Below are 13,952 nucleotides of genomic sequence, written 5' to 3' on the forward strand. Positions count from 1 at the left end.
TGGTGGGCTCTTGTTCCAAGTTCCTTAGTGTATGAGTTAGCTATTGCTGTTTAACAAATTACCCCCTTCTAGCAGTTTTAAACAAAACACATTTCAAAGCTCACAGTTTCTGCAGGTCAGTCGTCTGGGCAGGCTTTCTCTGGGTCTTCTTCAGGGAGTGTCACAGGTTGCAGTCAAGGTGTTGGCTGGGCTGTAGTCTCTCTGGGTTCAACTGGGGAAAGCCCCACGTCAAGCTCCCATGGTTGTTGGCAGGATTCAGCTCCTCAGGGGGCTGTTGATCTGAGCACCCCCAACCCTGTTCCTCACCATGAGGGTCTCTCCAACAGAATAGCTGTCTTCATCAAATTGTGCAGGAGACAAATTGTTCAGAGAGATGACATAGTCTGCTAGCAAGACAGAACCTGAACACAGAACTGACCTTCATTGCCTCTGCCATATTCTATTTGTTAGAAGCAAGTCATGGGTCCCACCTCCACTCAAGGAATACCTGGAGGTGGGGATCACTGGGGGTCATCTTAGAAGGCTGCCTGCCACTCACAGGAAGTCACTGGGGGTGTCTAAGCAGGGAGGTGACTTGATCGGATGTGTATTTTCAAAGGGTCACTTTGGCTTCCTTAAATATTGTGTGGGTGGGGGATGGGCAAGAGTGGGAGCCAGCAGGCCAGCCAGCGGCTGCTGTAAAAGGTGATGCCGGTTTGGGTTCAGGAGGTAGTGGTGCAGATGCAGAGAAGTAGAGGCAAGGGGGGCTTGCCAGTGGATCCAGAGAGGGTCACATCACGAGGAACTGGGGATGACTCCCAGGCTTCCAACTCGTACCTATGGGAGGATGGAGCTTTGGATTCTCGTTTTTCTCCTCCTGAGACAGACAGGGTGAAACTCTCTCCACCCTCCTCCAACCCTACCCAAGGTCGCACTCTTGCTGGATGGCTGGCCAGCATTAGGAGCCCCAGCTGTGAGCAGAGAGCAGATGTCTCCTTGTGCCAGGCTGAGAGACTGACCCTGTGTCCTCGGTCTCATTAGCCTGCCCACGCTCAGACCAACCAAGCCAGCGGGCCAGAGGGAGGGAAGCCACTCCCTCATAACTGTGATCACAAAGTCAACCAGAGCTGGAGAGGGCTCGGGGGTGTGTGTGTCTGTGTCTGTCTCAGATGGGCTACACTTGGAGTAGGGAGTGGTTCAGGGCAGGGAGAGTTACTACAACTGACCCTAGAATGTTAGGGCATTGCTGGTTAATATATTCCAGAGAAACAAACACGTAAGCTCTTTATCTGAAGAATATCCGTTTACACGAAACCTTTATTTGCTCCATGTGGAAAGAGAGAGAAATAGATCATCATGCAGTTACCATTTATTGTGTTTCCACTACGTGTCAGTTTCACTGCTAAGCCCTCAACAGCCACCTCATTTCATCCTCATAACAACCCAGTGAAGTAGACATTAGTATTATCCCATTTCCTAGATGGGAAAACTGAGGCTTAGAAAAGTTAAACAACTTGCCCAAGATCTGTTTAACTTCAAACCCACATTCCCAACGGCTACCACCACCCTGGCTCCCATTTAGGCTGGTGAAATATTCATTTCCTGCTTCCAGAGGCGAAACTAGAGGCGGGAGTTTTTCTTCTAAAACGTGGGTCCGGCCTTGCTCCAGAGAGTAAACTGCATTGAGAGAAGCGCTCAGTTTTGAGCAGTGCGGGCAGCAGGTGGTGCCCCCTAACGGTGGTAGCTAAAAAGGGCAGCGGCCATGGGACGGGAACATCAGAGTTGCAGTTGCAGCCAGCTAACGGGCTGGTGACAAAGACACAGCTGTGTCTGTGGAGCAGGGAGCCTGTTCCATCGAGGCAGGCTGCCCCAAGTAAAAGGCTAGAGCGTGTCTCCTTTCCTGGGGCCCATGAGATGTCCTCACGCTCCCTGGCCAGGCCAGCCAGGTGCTGATCAGAGGTGAAATACGCCACGCAAATGACATCACCAAACACCAGTCATACTCTTATTCAAACCTAGCATTTGCACCTAAATTCAACTTCTGCACATAAAATACTGGCAGTATCTTGTTTACAACTTGAGGCATAGGATTTTGGCTAATTTAGAGGTCAGTCTGGTGAACAAAGGGGGATATTCTTATTATTGAATTTTTCTTGCTTACAGCAACCAGGCATCGCGTGGTGGGTTTCCTGGGGACCGCCTTGCACATAGCTTCCCAACCCAACCTCATGGGGAATTGGACAGGGATGGAGAGTGAGACATGACGTGCTCTGTAGCTCGGAGAACACAGAGAGGAGTGAGGATTCCGCTGGGGGTGGGGGTTGGGGAAGGCATGACATCAGGTTTTTAAATCATAGGGATACCTTGGGTATTTGCCACACTCCTGCTTTGAGCCTTTTGAATAGGAATTACAAAGTGTGCTGACTCTGAGAATACATACAGAAACAGAGCTGACAAGTGGAATCTCTCAACGTTCCTCCCTATTACCGGCAATGTTTGTTACCTGCAATGTTTGCCCTCAAGGGTAAGAGATTCCCTTCCTGGGGAGTGGGTGAGTGGGTGAATTGGTGAATGGCGCAGGTGGGGACTCAGAATGCCTGTGTTCTATTTCCAGCGCCTATCACTGATTCACATTGTGACCTTGCTGAGGTCATGGCTCTGTTTTATTTGTTGGGGCAAAAATTTAGAGGTGGCAAAGCTTGTATTTCCCCCAAGGGATGGGAGCTCTGGAATCTGAGATACCTCCCTGCTCCCCACAAAGCCCAACCATGTCTAGTTCTGCTGATATTAATGGAAAGAATGCTTACATTTGGATCCAAGGAACTTTGGGGGACACTCGAGGAAACAAGTTGTTCCTGCCATAGCAAGATCTGTGGCCACTTTTGTCTGCAATATTTCTCCAAAGACCTTTCAAATCATGTTCCCATACAAATATTTCCCCATGCGGCCCTCACGTTGTCTGTGGAAAGGAAGAAGAAAGGTATTTTTTCCTTAGTTTCAGGATGAGGAAATCAAGGCTAGGAATGGTATTTCTCAACAGGTTTGTTACCAAGAGCCCCTCTTAATATTTTAGTACCATGCATTCCCCTGTTTTGCAAGCCCTTGTCAACTAACTACTTGCATTTATTAAGTAGAAATTCATCTCTGTTTTTCTTAAAGTCACCTATGAATGCCGGTTCTGCACAAAAGGACTAGTGCTACCATTAAGTTCCCTGGGAAGAATTGCAGTATTTAATCCGGGAGACCGCCTCAAAGATAAGGGCCTAATTTTCACCAGACTTTTTTAAATTTTGAAAAGACCTCCTCTTCATAGTATCTGGGGACCCGGGCTAAGAAGTCCCCAGAGAGATCAAGTGGCTTGTGAAAGATTCTGTGGCTAGTGGTGGGGCCAGGACCAGACCCAGGGTCTTGATTCATATAGGCCAGTGCTCCAGCCAACCAGACCACTTGGCAGGGAGGGCTTGTGTACACACTCAGACATACAGACACATGGGCATGCACGTGCAAGATGGCAGCCCAACAAAATGCGGGTGTCATGAAACCATGATGCTGAAGGCTCAAACCAGTAATAGGTTCCTCTCAGTACAGGAGGGAGCAGCCAGAATCAAGCCTGAGATTGGCAGGGTGCAACAGTTTGGTTCAGGCTGCTTTCGCAGAGTTGCAAGGGTGGGAGATGTGTTTATTCTGCCACCTGCCTGCACCTTGTGTGACTCTTCAATAATTTATGCATCATTTATGTAGGCAGAAGCATTTTCATCCACTCTGGGAGCATTCAGACCACTCCCCCGGGCACCTGCCTCTTCAAGAGCATGAGACTGGGGTGGGGAAGCTGACCCCTTGAAGTTGGGGATGGCAGCGGCAAATTGGGCACTCTGGGAGAGTGGAGACAGAGATGGAGACCTCAGGGAGGTCTGGCTTAGTGGCCTGGAATGTAAGTAGGGGAAGAGCTGCAGGACTCCAGGTGCCTCAAAGCTTCCCCCTGGGTCTCCCCCGCCTCTTCCCCGGGGCTCCTGCAAATATGCCCAGGGGATCAGTTTTTTCATCCCATGGCTCAGAGGCATCAAGTCGGCCTGTACCTTTGGAAGAAGGCCGAGGGCTTAGCTTTATGGCTTCAGAATCCGAGCCTCCACCAATCCCCAGCACGGCCGGGGGGCCAGGGCAGGGTCTCTGGGGCCCTGCTGCCTAACAGCTGTTCCCTGGGTTATTTTGGTCTAGTGGGAGTCTATCAATTCTAGGGCATTTGGACCAAAATAACCAACAGCGGTACAATCTCTTGGTAGCTCTGTGGGGACCCCTCCCCATACAGAAGTTTCTGGAATGAGGTGGGATAGAAAGAAAGGAGTTTGGCATCGGGGTGGTGAAGAGGGAATTTTCCTGCCAGTGTCAGAGGCTGACGTCAGCAATTCCTCACTGTCCTTTCATCTCAGCCTTGGCACGTTCCTGACTGCCTCCCTAGGCTATCCAAGGTGGGGTTTTGAGGGGGAGAGAGGAAAAGATAATTTTTGAACTTTGTTTTTGACTTCTTGGTCCTCCCCCAAAGGTGGTGAGATATATATTACCTTTTTCCATTTCACAAATGGAGCTACCAGGTCCAGAGAGGCAGAGGTACTGGTCTGAGGCCACACAGCTTGGAAGCCAGGCCTGGTGACTCCAGGCCTCCGAGCCTCAGCGGCTGGACCTGTCAGACCGGCAGCTGATCCTTGCGTGGATGCCAGTTCCATCCAGAAGTTCTGGGCCAGCATGGAAAGTGCTGACTGGCCCTGGCCTTCTTTCGGGCCACAGCAGGGGACCTGGCAGCCACCTGCCTCACTGACCCTCCGGCCTAAGATGGTTCAAGTGCAGGTGGGGGAGGGAAGAGGGAAGACCAGTCACTATCTCTCTCTCCTTGGAACCCCGCCCAAATTTAGACCAGCAGCGCCTGGCGCGGCACCCGAGAACCTGCGGGGATTGCCCCTGGAGCAGAGTCAGAGTGACCCAGGTCCCACTCCCTTTGGCGACATAGGGTGGCGTGCAGGGAGCGTGCTTTGGCACCAGGAGGGCGCGAGGGGGCAGGGCGCACGCCCGGGACACGCCTTAGGGAAACCGCTCCTGGGCTTGGTAACTGAACTTAGACGTCGAGTGCAGCCCGCCCGGTGCGCGCGGCGTCTTACTTCCAGATCTCGGAAATCAGCTGCCAGGGTGGCGCCGCGTTTTGGCGACGGCCACTCGGCTACCCCTGCCGCTCCTGCCTCTCCCAAGGGATTTTTCTAGCGGGTTAATTTCCTGTCCGGGTAAACCCTTTGGTGAGTCCCTCGCCCCTCCCTCCCGCCCCTCCCCTCTCCAGCCCTGCTGTCCCGGCTCCCTAGTCCGTCCGCGCTGCTCTCCATCGCGCCCGCACGCCCAGGCGCACGCCCTCCCCGCCCGGGCAGCCCTCTGGCTCCCCGCGCCCGGAAGCCAGTGCCTCACCACGCCGCCCCGCGCCAGGGCTCGCTCCGAGAGCCGCCTCCTTGTCGCCGCGGCCGGCGCGGGCCCCCCGGCCATGCGCCCCCGCGCCCCAGCCTGCGCCGCCGCGGCGCTCGGGCTTTGCAGCCTCCTGCTGCTGCTCGCGCCCGGGCACGCGTGCCCCGCGGGCTGCGCCTGCACGGACCCGCACACCGTGGACTGCCGCGACCGCGGGCTGCCCAGCGTGCCAGACCCCTTCCCCCTTGACGTGCGCAAGCTACTGGTGGCCGGCAACCGCATCCAGCGGATCCCCGAGGACTTCTTCATCTTCTACGGCGACCTGGTCTACCTGGACTTCAGGAACAACTCGCTGCGCTCGCTGGAGGAGGGCACGTTCAGCGGCTCGGCCAAGCTCGTGTTCCTCGATCTCAGCTACAACAACCTGACCCAGCTGGGCGCCGGCGCCTTCCGCTCGGCCGGGAGGCTGGTGAAGCTTAGCCTGGCTAACAACAACCTGGCGGGCGTGCACGAGGCCGCCTTCGAGACCCTGGAGTCGCTGCAGGTGCTGGAGCTCAACGACAACAACCTGCGCAGTCTCAGCGTGGCCGCCCTGGCCGCGCTGCCCGCGCTGCGCTCCCTGCGTCTGGACGGGAACCCCTGGCTCTGCGACTGTGACTTCGCCCACCTCTTCTCCTGGATCCAGGAGAACGCATCTAAACTGCCCAAAGGTGAGCGGAGCCGGCTAGGCTGAGGGAGGGAGGGGGGCAGGGAGACGCCACCCCAGACCCCAGTCTGCGTGCGAGGAGCCATGGGTTGAGTTTGGAAGAGGAGGCTTGGGGGATCCTGAACTTTTCCTGGGTCTCTGCTGGGGAAGTGGGTGGAGAGGGACGCATCTGGAATTCTTTGGAGTTTCTGAACCCTCAGGCTGTACTTCTTCCCCTGTTTCTCCAGTAACTCACTTTCCCAAGTTAGGGACCTTCCCGTTCTCGGGATGCCCAGGATCATCTCCCTGGGCTTTGGGTCCTAGGACTGGCGGGTGTGGACTACTTATGGGTCCCTGGTAAGCGGAACGCAGCCTACTCTATGGGAATCGGCCGTATTCCCAGTACCGTGCTCGGGGAGTCAGCCAATTCCAAGGGCTCTCCAGCAGCCTCCCGAGCCTAACCCGGCCTCTCAGCTTCTCAGCTCCAGTTTGCTCTTCTGTCTAATATGAGTGAGGAAGATTTCTGATGAGGAATAATGGCAGCCCATTAAGAGCCAATGATGCAGTAATGATTTGTAGTTCTCTGTGGCTTTTCAGCCAGATGTGAAAAAGCTGAACCAAAATGTAGTGGGCTGGTGCCCCCTTTGCTTTCCTGGTGCACCCTTCCAATGGCGGCGTGGGCATACAAACCCACTTGGCAGAAGGGAACACCAGGGCGGAGGGAGTTAAGGGGCTCCATTCAGGCTCGCAGGAAGGGAGCAGGGGTGGAGCTGAGAAGGAGGGGACTCCAGCATCCACAGGGATGAGCACCCAGAGTGAGGAGGCAGGTGGCAGGTGGCAGGTGGGTGTCCTTCCCCCAAGTGGATTCCAGCCTTCCACCTGTGACCCTGTGAGCACCAGTGTCCGCAGTGACCTCTCAGAGCTGAACTCTGCCTCTCACCTCGCTCCCAAGATTTCAGCAGAACTGGAACCACAGCTGCAAGGCGCACATCATCAAAGGTGACATATATGCAGATTTAGCTTCAGAATATCTTTTTTTTTTCCATTTACGGAGAAATCAAGGATGCTGTTCACCTGTGTGCTGAACTCCTGCATTCATATCTTCATTCCCAACTGTCATCAAACACACCCCATGCTTCGGGGTGCTCACTCTTCAGCAAATGCAGGCCCCTGAGCCATCACTTTCAGCCCAGGCTGGCTGAAATTCCTAAAACGATCTGGCCTGCAGGGTGCAGAGTCCCCACCTTTAAACTTTGTCCTCATCCACTTGTCTGGCTCCCCAGACCCTCCCCACCAGTAGACTCGGTCCTGGAGACAGGAGTGACCAGATGAAGAGCTCATGGTGGGATGGGGTACACCTCGGTTCTGCTTGCTTCCGCCTCTCCTTTTTTTTTTCCCCGCCTTTCCTTTTCAGTGGGGTTGGCACCGTTCACCCCTGTTGTTGGTTGGGTTGGTTTATTGGCTCCGGTTGTCTTCCAGGTGAAGGCAAGGTTTTATGAAGTCAGGAGCTGTGGGTTTGTCTCACTTCTGCCATGGTGACTGTGACCTTGAACAGGCCACTTGTCCCATTTGGGCCTCAGTTTCCTCATCTCTAGAATTCTTGCGTTGACCTCTGAGATCTCCAAAGAGCCCTGGATTTGGAATCTGAAGACATGGATTTAAGTCCTGGCCTAAAATCAGGGGGACTCTGGGTGGGTCACTCCAGTTTTTTAAGCTTCACCTTCCCTTTGAGTGAAATCAAGACATGGGTAATGCTGCGTAGTCCATCCCACCCGGTGGTTGTCGAGATCCAAACAAGGTGATGTGGGTGAAAGTAATGAGCAATGGAAGTGAAATGTTCCTTCTCCTGCTGTCTGTGATGTAGGGAAGAAACTGGACTCAGATAGGAAAGACTGGAGGAAGGATGGACAGGTTCAGAGCGAGGAGCCGTGTCCAGAGCCCTGGGAACAGGGGTTGGGGGTATGGCTTTGCCTCAGTCAGTAGGGAGAGGATGGACACAGCTCCAGGGCACCTTGCAGGGTGCAGTGCCACGACCAGCTCTGGTCTCACTGCCACTGTCCATGCTGTGTGGCCCGAGAGTGTCTCCTAAACTGTAAGCCAGATGCAGGGTGGGTGGTGGAGGTTCCAGCAGATACCTTGAAATGAGACCCGCATTCAGGTTTGGACTCAGGTTTATAATCCTAGGCAAGTCCCTGACCTCTCCAAGCCTCAGTTTCTCTGCATCTGGATTCAGAATGTGGTCATGGTGTCCTCTGCCGTGCTTGCTGTGAGATTGAAATGAGATCATCTCTGTAAAGGACACTGTCTTGCTTAGCATGTGGTAGGTGCTCAATAGGTGTTCACCGCCCCCTCCCTCCTCCTCCTGCATTTGTGCTTTTTCTACTTTTCGCAGAGACAGCTCAGAGCCCAGACGGGCGCCAAGCTGCTTGCCTTCAAATCCTGCCTCTACTTCTTACTGATTATGTGATCTTTTTGTACCCGTTTCCTCATCTGTAAAATGGGGCTGATACAGTATCCACCTTCTAGGCTTGTTAGGAGGATTAAAAGGGCATTATTTATAAAGGACCAAGAACAGTGCCTGGCTCACAGTATGTACTATATAAGTGTTTTAATTGGTGCTGTTATTATCCTGTTTTGACTAGAGAAGTGATGTAACTTGCCTTAGATCACACAGAGGGTTAAACCCAGTGCTAGGGGTGCACCAGGATCTCCTAGCTCCCAGTACCTCCTCCGTGAGGACCACCCACTTCCTGCCGGAGAAAAGCAGGCTCCATTAGGGTAAAGCTCCAGGGCTTTCTAGGCAGGCCTTCTGCGTCTTCCAGGGGAGGAAATTGAAGGAAGGAGCAAAGAGGATCCTATCCTTGCTTTCCCTTGCCTCCCTGCCCTCTTGTCCCCCAGAGAAGCAAGACAGAGCCCAAAGCGTTCTCCCTGTGACCTTGTCTAGCTGTGACAGCTGCAGACATTGTGCTGTCTGCCAGGTGAGCCTCCCCCTGTGGCCACAGGGCTGATGGGGAGCACTCAGCCCCAGAGCATGCAGCAGAGGGGAGGAAGGAAAGGCTGTCAAGGGCCAGTGGTACCCTCTGTGCAGGCTCTTCCATGGTCTAGGGGCTGGGGGAATCTGAGTCTGAGGACTGAGGAGGAACTGCCTTGCTGGTGGGAGGAGGACCAAGGGATGCCAGAATACCCAGCGGCCAATCAGCAAAAACTAAAATACAACTATACAACAAACCAAAACACCCACCATGCCCAATTAATATTGAATTTCAGATACATGACAAATCATATTTTAGTATAAGTAGGTCCCACACAATATTTGGGACGTATCCAAAACATTATTTATTGTTTTTCTGGAATTTAACCCTAATTGGGGATCCTGTATTTTATCTGGCAACCCTACCACTCTACCTTATGGGTGCAAGCTGCCTTGTAGTTTATAAGAGCTGTGTCTTTTAATACAACAGCAGTGCCTGGCAGGTACTTTTACCTACGGCTTACCCAATAAGAAACAAAAAAGGTGCAAAGAAGTGAAGAGGTTTGCACAGGTTACATAGTGGCTGAGACGAGCTTGAACTCAGGAGTGTTGAACCCACACCCAGTTCTTTCAGATAGGCATAGAAAACGAGAATGAGGCCAGGCGTGGTGGCTCATGCCTGTAATCCCAGCACTTTGGGAGGCCTAGGCAGGCAGATCACTTGAGGTCAGGAGTTCGAAACCAGCCTGGCCTACATGGTGAGGCCCCCGTCTCTACTAAAAAATACAAAAAAAGTTAGCTGGGAATGGTGGCGGGCACGTATAATCCCAGCTACTCAGGAGGCTGAGGCAGGAGAATTGCTTGAACCCAGGAGGTGGAGGTTGCGGTGAGCCAAGATTGCGCCACCGCACTCTAGCCCGGGTGGCAGAGTGAGACAAAAAAAAAAAAGAGGGAGAATGAGAATATCCCCAGCATGCCCCGCCCCGACATCACTGATCCTTCTGGGTGATAGTGGCCTGGTCTGGTGGTTCTCCTGTGAGACAGTGGGGTTCCAGGCAGTTTAGGACAATGTATCGCCAAAAAAACAGTGATGATCTCTCTTTTTTTTTTTTTTTTTTTTTGAGTTGGAGTTTTACTGTTGTTGCCCAGGCTGGAGTGCAGCAGTGCGCTCTCGGCTCACCGCAACCTCCACCTCCCAGGTTCAAGCGATTCTCCTGCCTCAGCCTCCCGAGTAGCTGGGATTACAGTTCTCCATGTTGGTCAGGCTGGTCTTGAACTCCTGACCTCAGGTGATCCACCCGCCTCGACCTCCCAAAGTGCTGGGATTACAGGCGTGAACCATCACACCTGGCTGATCTCTTTTTAAGTATTAGAAAGGGCTCCAGATATGGAAGCCAGGGCAGAGCGGGAGAGTAGGGAGGGCTCAGAGGAGACCAGGAAGCAGTGCAAAGACACTGTCTGCACCCGGCAGTGATCTTCAAAGCCTTTCATGTCGTCCATCATCTTCTCTGCACAGCAGCCCAGCGAAGTGGGCAGGAGATAAAGACACAAAAGTGGGGAGCACCGTGGTGTTTCTCAAAGCGTCACCTGAGAACCACCTGCATGAGAATCACCAGGGGAGCTTGTGTGAAGTGCAGATTCACAGGCCCCCAGATCTATGACTGAATGAGCCCCTGGGGGTAGGGGGCTGAGGCCTGGGGATCTGCATTTTAGCAAGCTCCACACCTCCAGGGGATTCCTGTGCATGAGAGAGCTGGGGCTTTTTGCTGGCTCTGTGGTGCAGTAACTCACTCACTGTGGAACTGTGTATAAGTTGCCTGTCCTCTGTGCCTTCGATTTTTCTCTTATAAACAAAGAGTGTAGGTAGGAGGACCATAAGGCTCCTTCTAAGTCTAAAGTTCTACAGTATTAGGGAAGGTGAGATTGACCTGGTTTCAAAAGTTAGGAAGTCGAGGCCTGGGGAGGCACGTGACCTCCAAAGACCCCTCTGCTGGAATTCAGGGGGCCGTAGTCTCTGTGCATTAGGGAGGGCAGAGCTCTTGGGTGCACTGGGGCTCTGGGCTCATGGGCCTGAGATGCTGTCACAGTGTGGAAGGACTTTACACATGCTGTCCCTAGCCCTGGTCCTGGGCCATAGGGAGAAAATGCCGCTGGGTTTGAGAAACCGAGGCCAGTGGGCATGAGGCTTCGTAGGGGTCATTAGACTCTGGGCTTGGCTTTGGAGGGGCACAGAGCATCTGACACAGCCCACAGCGTGCCTGGGAGTGTATCGCAGAAGGGGCACTTGCAGGTGTCAAGATGGGAGGCTGCATTCACCCAGGCACCCTCTTGCACCTCCCTTTCTAGCCGCAGCCACATGTGGCCTGAAGGTCACAGCCTACAGCACTAGGAAAGAGATTCGAGCTGATTCTCTCGCTCTACAACCTTGACGTGTGGAGGTATGGGGAGGGCAAGGCTGGGAGGAAGGATGGACTGGGGCGGAATTAAACAGAACCACATGTCATGCCTTGGGTCTGTGAACCCTGTCTCCTGGGTGGAGACAGCTTCCCAGAAAAGATCCACTAAAGAACATCTGGAGCATCTGAGCATTCAGGGGCTTGGGGCCCCCATGGGGCAGACCCTGAAGGCACCATCCTGTCTAGGAAGGGCATCATGGTAGGCAGGTCACATCGTTTAACCCCATCAGCTTACCAGATCTGATTTGGGGCTTTCTGGGGGAGCCGTTCCCCATTTCCCCGAAGCTCTACTTCCGTTTTCTGATGTCAGACACTGTGAGGGCCTGGTATGGTCAGAGGAACGAGGAGTTCTTGTCATACTGACAACATAAATGGTATTTCAGCCTAAGGGACAAACCCGGCGCTTGCCTGAAGGTCACGCTGGTCCTTTCTCCCAGGTGACTCTATTTCTTTTTCTTCTTTGAGAAAATAAAAGCAGCTTTATGTTCCTGATGATAAAAATAGCAGGCTCCTGTTATTAGACTGGGGAAATGCCGAAAGTATCATGAAGAAAATAAAAGGTATCCAGAATCCCATTGCTATTAAAGTTTTGCTATATTTTATTCTAGTTGTATTCTTACATATATGTATATTTGAACAGATTGATATTATACTATACATTCGCAAAATGATTTTTTTCTGTTACTGAATTGGGAGCCTTTCCTGTCATTACAGTTGTCGGAGGATTTAACTCGAAATGGCCTTAAGAATAGGTCATTTTATAGATTTATTAATTGGACCCATCCTCTGTTGTTAGAAGTGTGGGTTGTTTCCTTGTATTTTTTGTATGCAGGCAGTGATGAGCTGAATATCCTTACACATGGAAAGTCTGTGGAAGCCTCTGGTTATTTTATTTGGGGTGGAAACACAGGGTGAAAGCCTATGCTTTTTTTATTTTTTTGAGACAGAGTCTCGCTCTACCACCAAGGCTGGAGTGCAGTGGCATGATCTCAGCTCACTGCAACCTCCGCCTCCCAGGTTCAAGCTATTCTACTGCCTCAGCCTCCCCAGTAGCTGGGATTACAGGTGCCCACCACCATGCCTGGCTAATTTTTGTATTTTTAGTAGAGACAGGGTTTTACCACATTGACAAAGCTGATCTCGAACTCCTGACTTCAAGTGATCTGCCCGCCTTGGCCTCCCAAAGTGCTGGTATTACAGGCGTGAGCCACCGAGCCCAGCCAAGTCTATGCTTTTTTTTTAACCCCTGAATGCATTAATGGTGCCAGCTGTCTGGCACCATTAGCAGAGAGTACAGGTGTAGCCACACCTTTCCCATTGTTTTGTTTGTTTGTTTTGAGATGGAGTTTCGCTCTGTCACCCAGGCTGGAGTGCAGTGGTGTGATCTCGACTCACTGCAACCTCCACCTCCCAGGTTCAAGTGATTCTCCTGCCTCAGCCTCCCAAGTAGCTGGGATTACAGGCGCACGCCACCACACCCAGCTAATTTTTGTATTTTTGGTAGAGATGGGGTTTCACCATGTTGGCCAGGCTTGTCTCAAACTCCTGACCTCAGGTGATCCACTCACCTCGGCCTGGCAAAGTGCTGGGATTACAGGCGTGAGCCGCCGCGCCTGGCCCCCGATGTTTTTTATTCTCATTTTAAAAAAATGTATTTCAATTTGATGGGCAAGACAACAACATCTGCTTATTGCTTTAATTTGCGTTATTTGCTCACCGGTCGAGTGAACATTTTGTGTGTGTTTATACCGGAGAGAGCTGTGTTCCTGGGCAGAGACTTACTGAAGTCTCAGTTTTCATGCAAGTGACCTCTGTCCTGCCGTTGATGAGTCGGTGCATGTCCTGTGTGCCACAGTCCACTGCACGCTTAACTTGTCTCTTGGAATTGAGTCACTGGGGTGTCACCTTTCTCACCATTACCAGTGTCCAGGAGCCAGGTGCCAGCTCTCATGGGCACTGTGGTCTGGCTTTCTGGTGCCAAGCCAACTGCAAGCTTGACCTAAGGTAACCTCACCGAGGGGTCTGCCTTGGTTGCTCCCTGGAGAGCCCCCACTGGGTCATCCTACTCTGGCCCCCAAAACCAGATCTTTCTGAAAATGTTCAACTCATCCAGTTACTCTACCAGTGAACTCAAAGGGAAACCTTTTTGCTGAACAACATAAGACAGTGGACAGATAGCCCCAGGGGAACCCAGGAGGGAATTTGGTTTTGAGAGGACCATATCACCAGTAGGTACGGCAGGCAAGTTCCAGCCGGCTCAGTTACCCGAAGGGTTAAGCTCTTTAAGCCAAGTGGCTGCACAGTTCCTGCTGTCCTAGCATCTTGTGGTCTGGAACATGGTTTACAGGGATGAGGTGCTTGGCCAGCCTTATCAACCTTCGGGCTGGTGTGGGCTGTAAAAATGCATCAGGGCCAGGCGTGG

General features: G+C 52.5%; 1 protein-coding gene across 1 annotated transcript in view; it reads left to right on the top strand.

Annotated features, from left to right (window-relative positions):
• The first annotated feature begins 4,919 nt into the window (after positions 1 to 4,919).
• LRRC38 (leucine rich repeat containing 38) overlaps positions 4,920 to 13,952 on the top strand; it is a 43,660-nt gene continuing 34,627 nt past the window's right edge. The window contains exon 1 of the mRNA XM_055261648.2: positions 4,920 to 6,128. Within this exon, the coding sequence (XP_055117623.1) occupies positions 5,498 to 6,128 (631 nt within the window). The 5' untranslated portion in view covers positions 4,920 to 5,497. The remainder of the gene's footprint in view (positions 6,129 to 13,952) is intronic.

Source organism: Symphalangus syndactylus, chromosome 22 (genome assembly GCF_028878055.3).
Source record: "Symphalangus syndactylus isolate Jambi chromosome 22, NHGRI_mSymSyn1-v2.1_pri, whole genome shotgun sequence".
Classification (NCBI taxonomy): Eukaryota; Metazoa; Chordata; class Mammalia; order Primates; family Hylobatidae; genus Symphalangus; species Symphalangus syndactylus.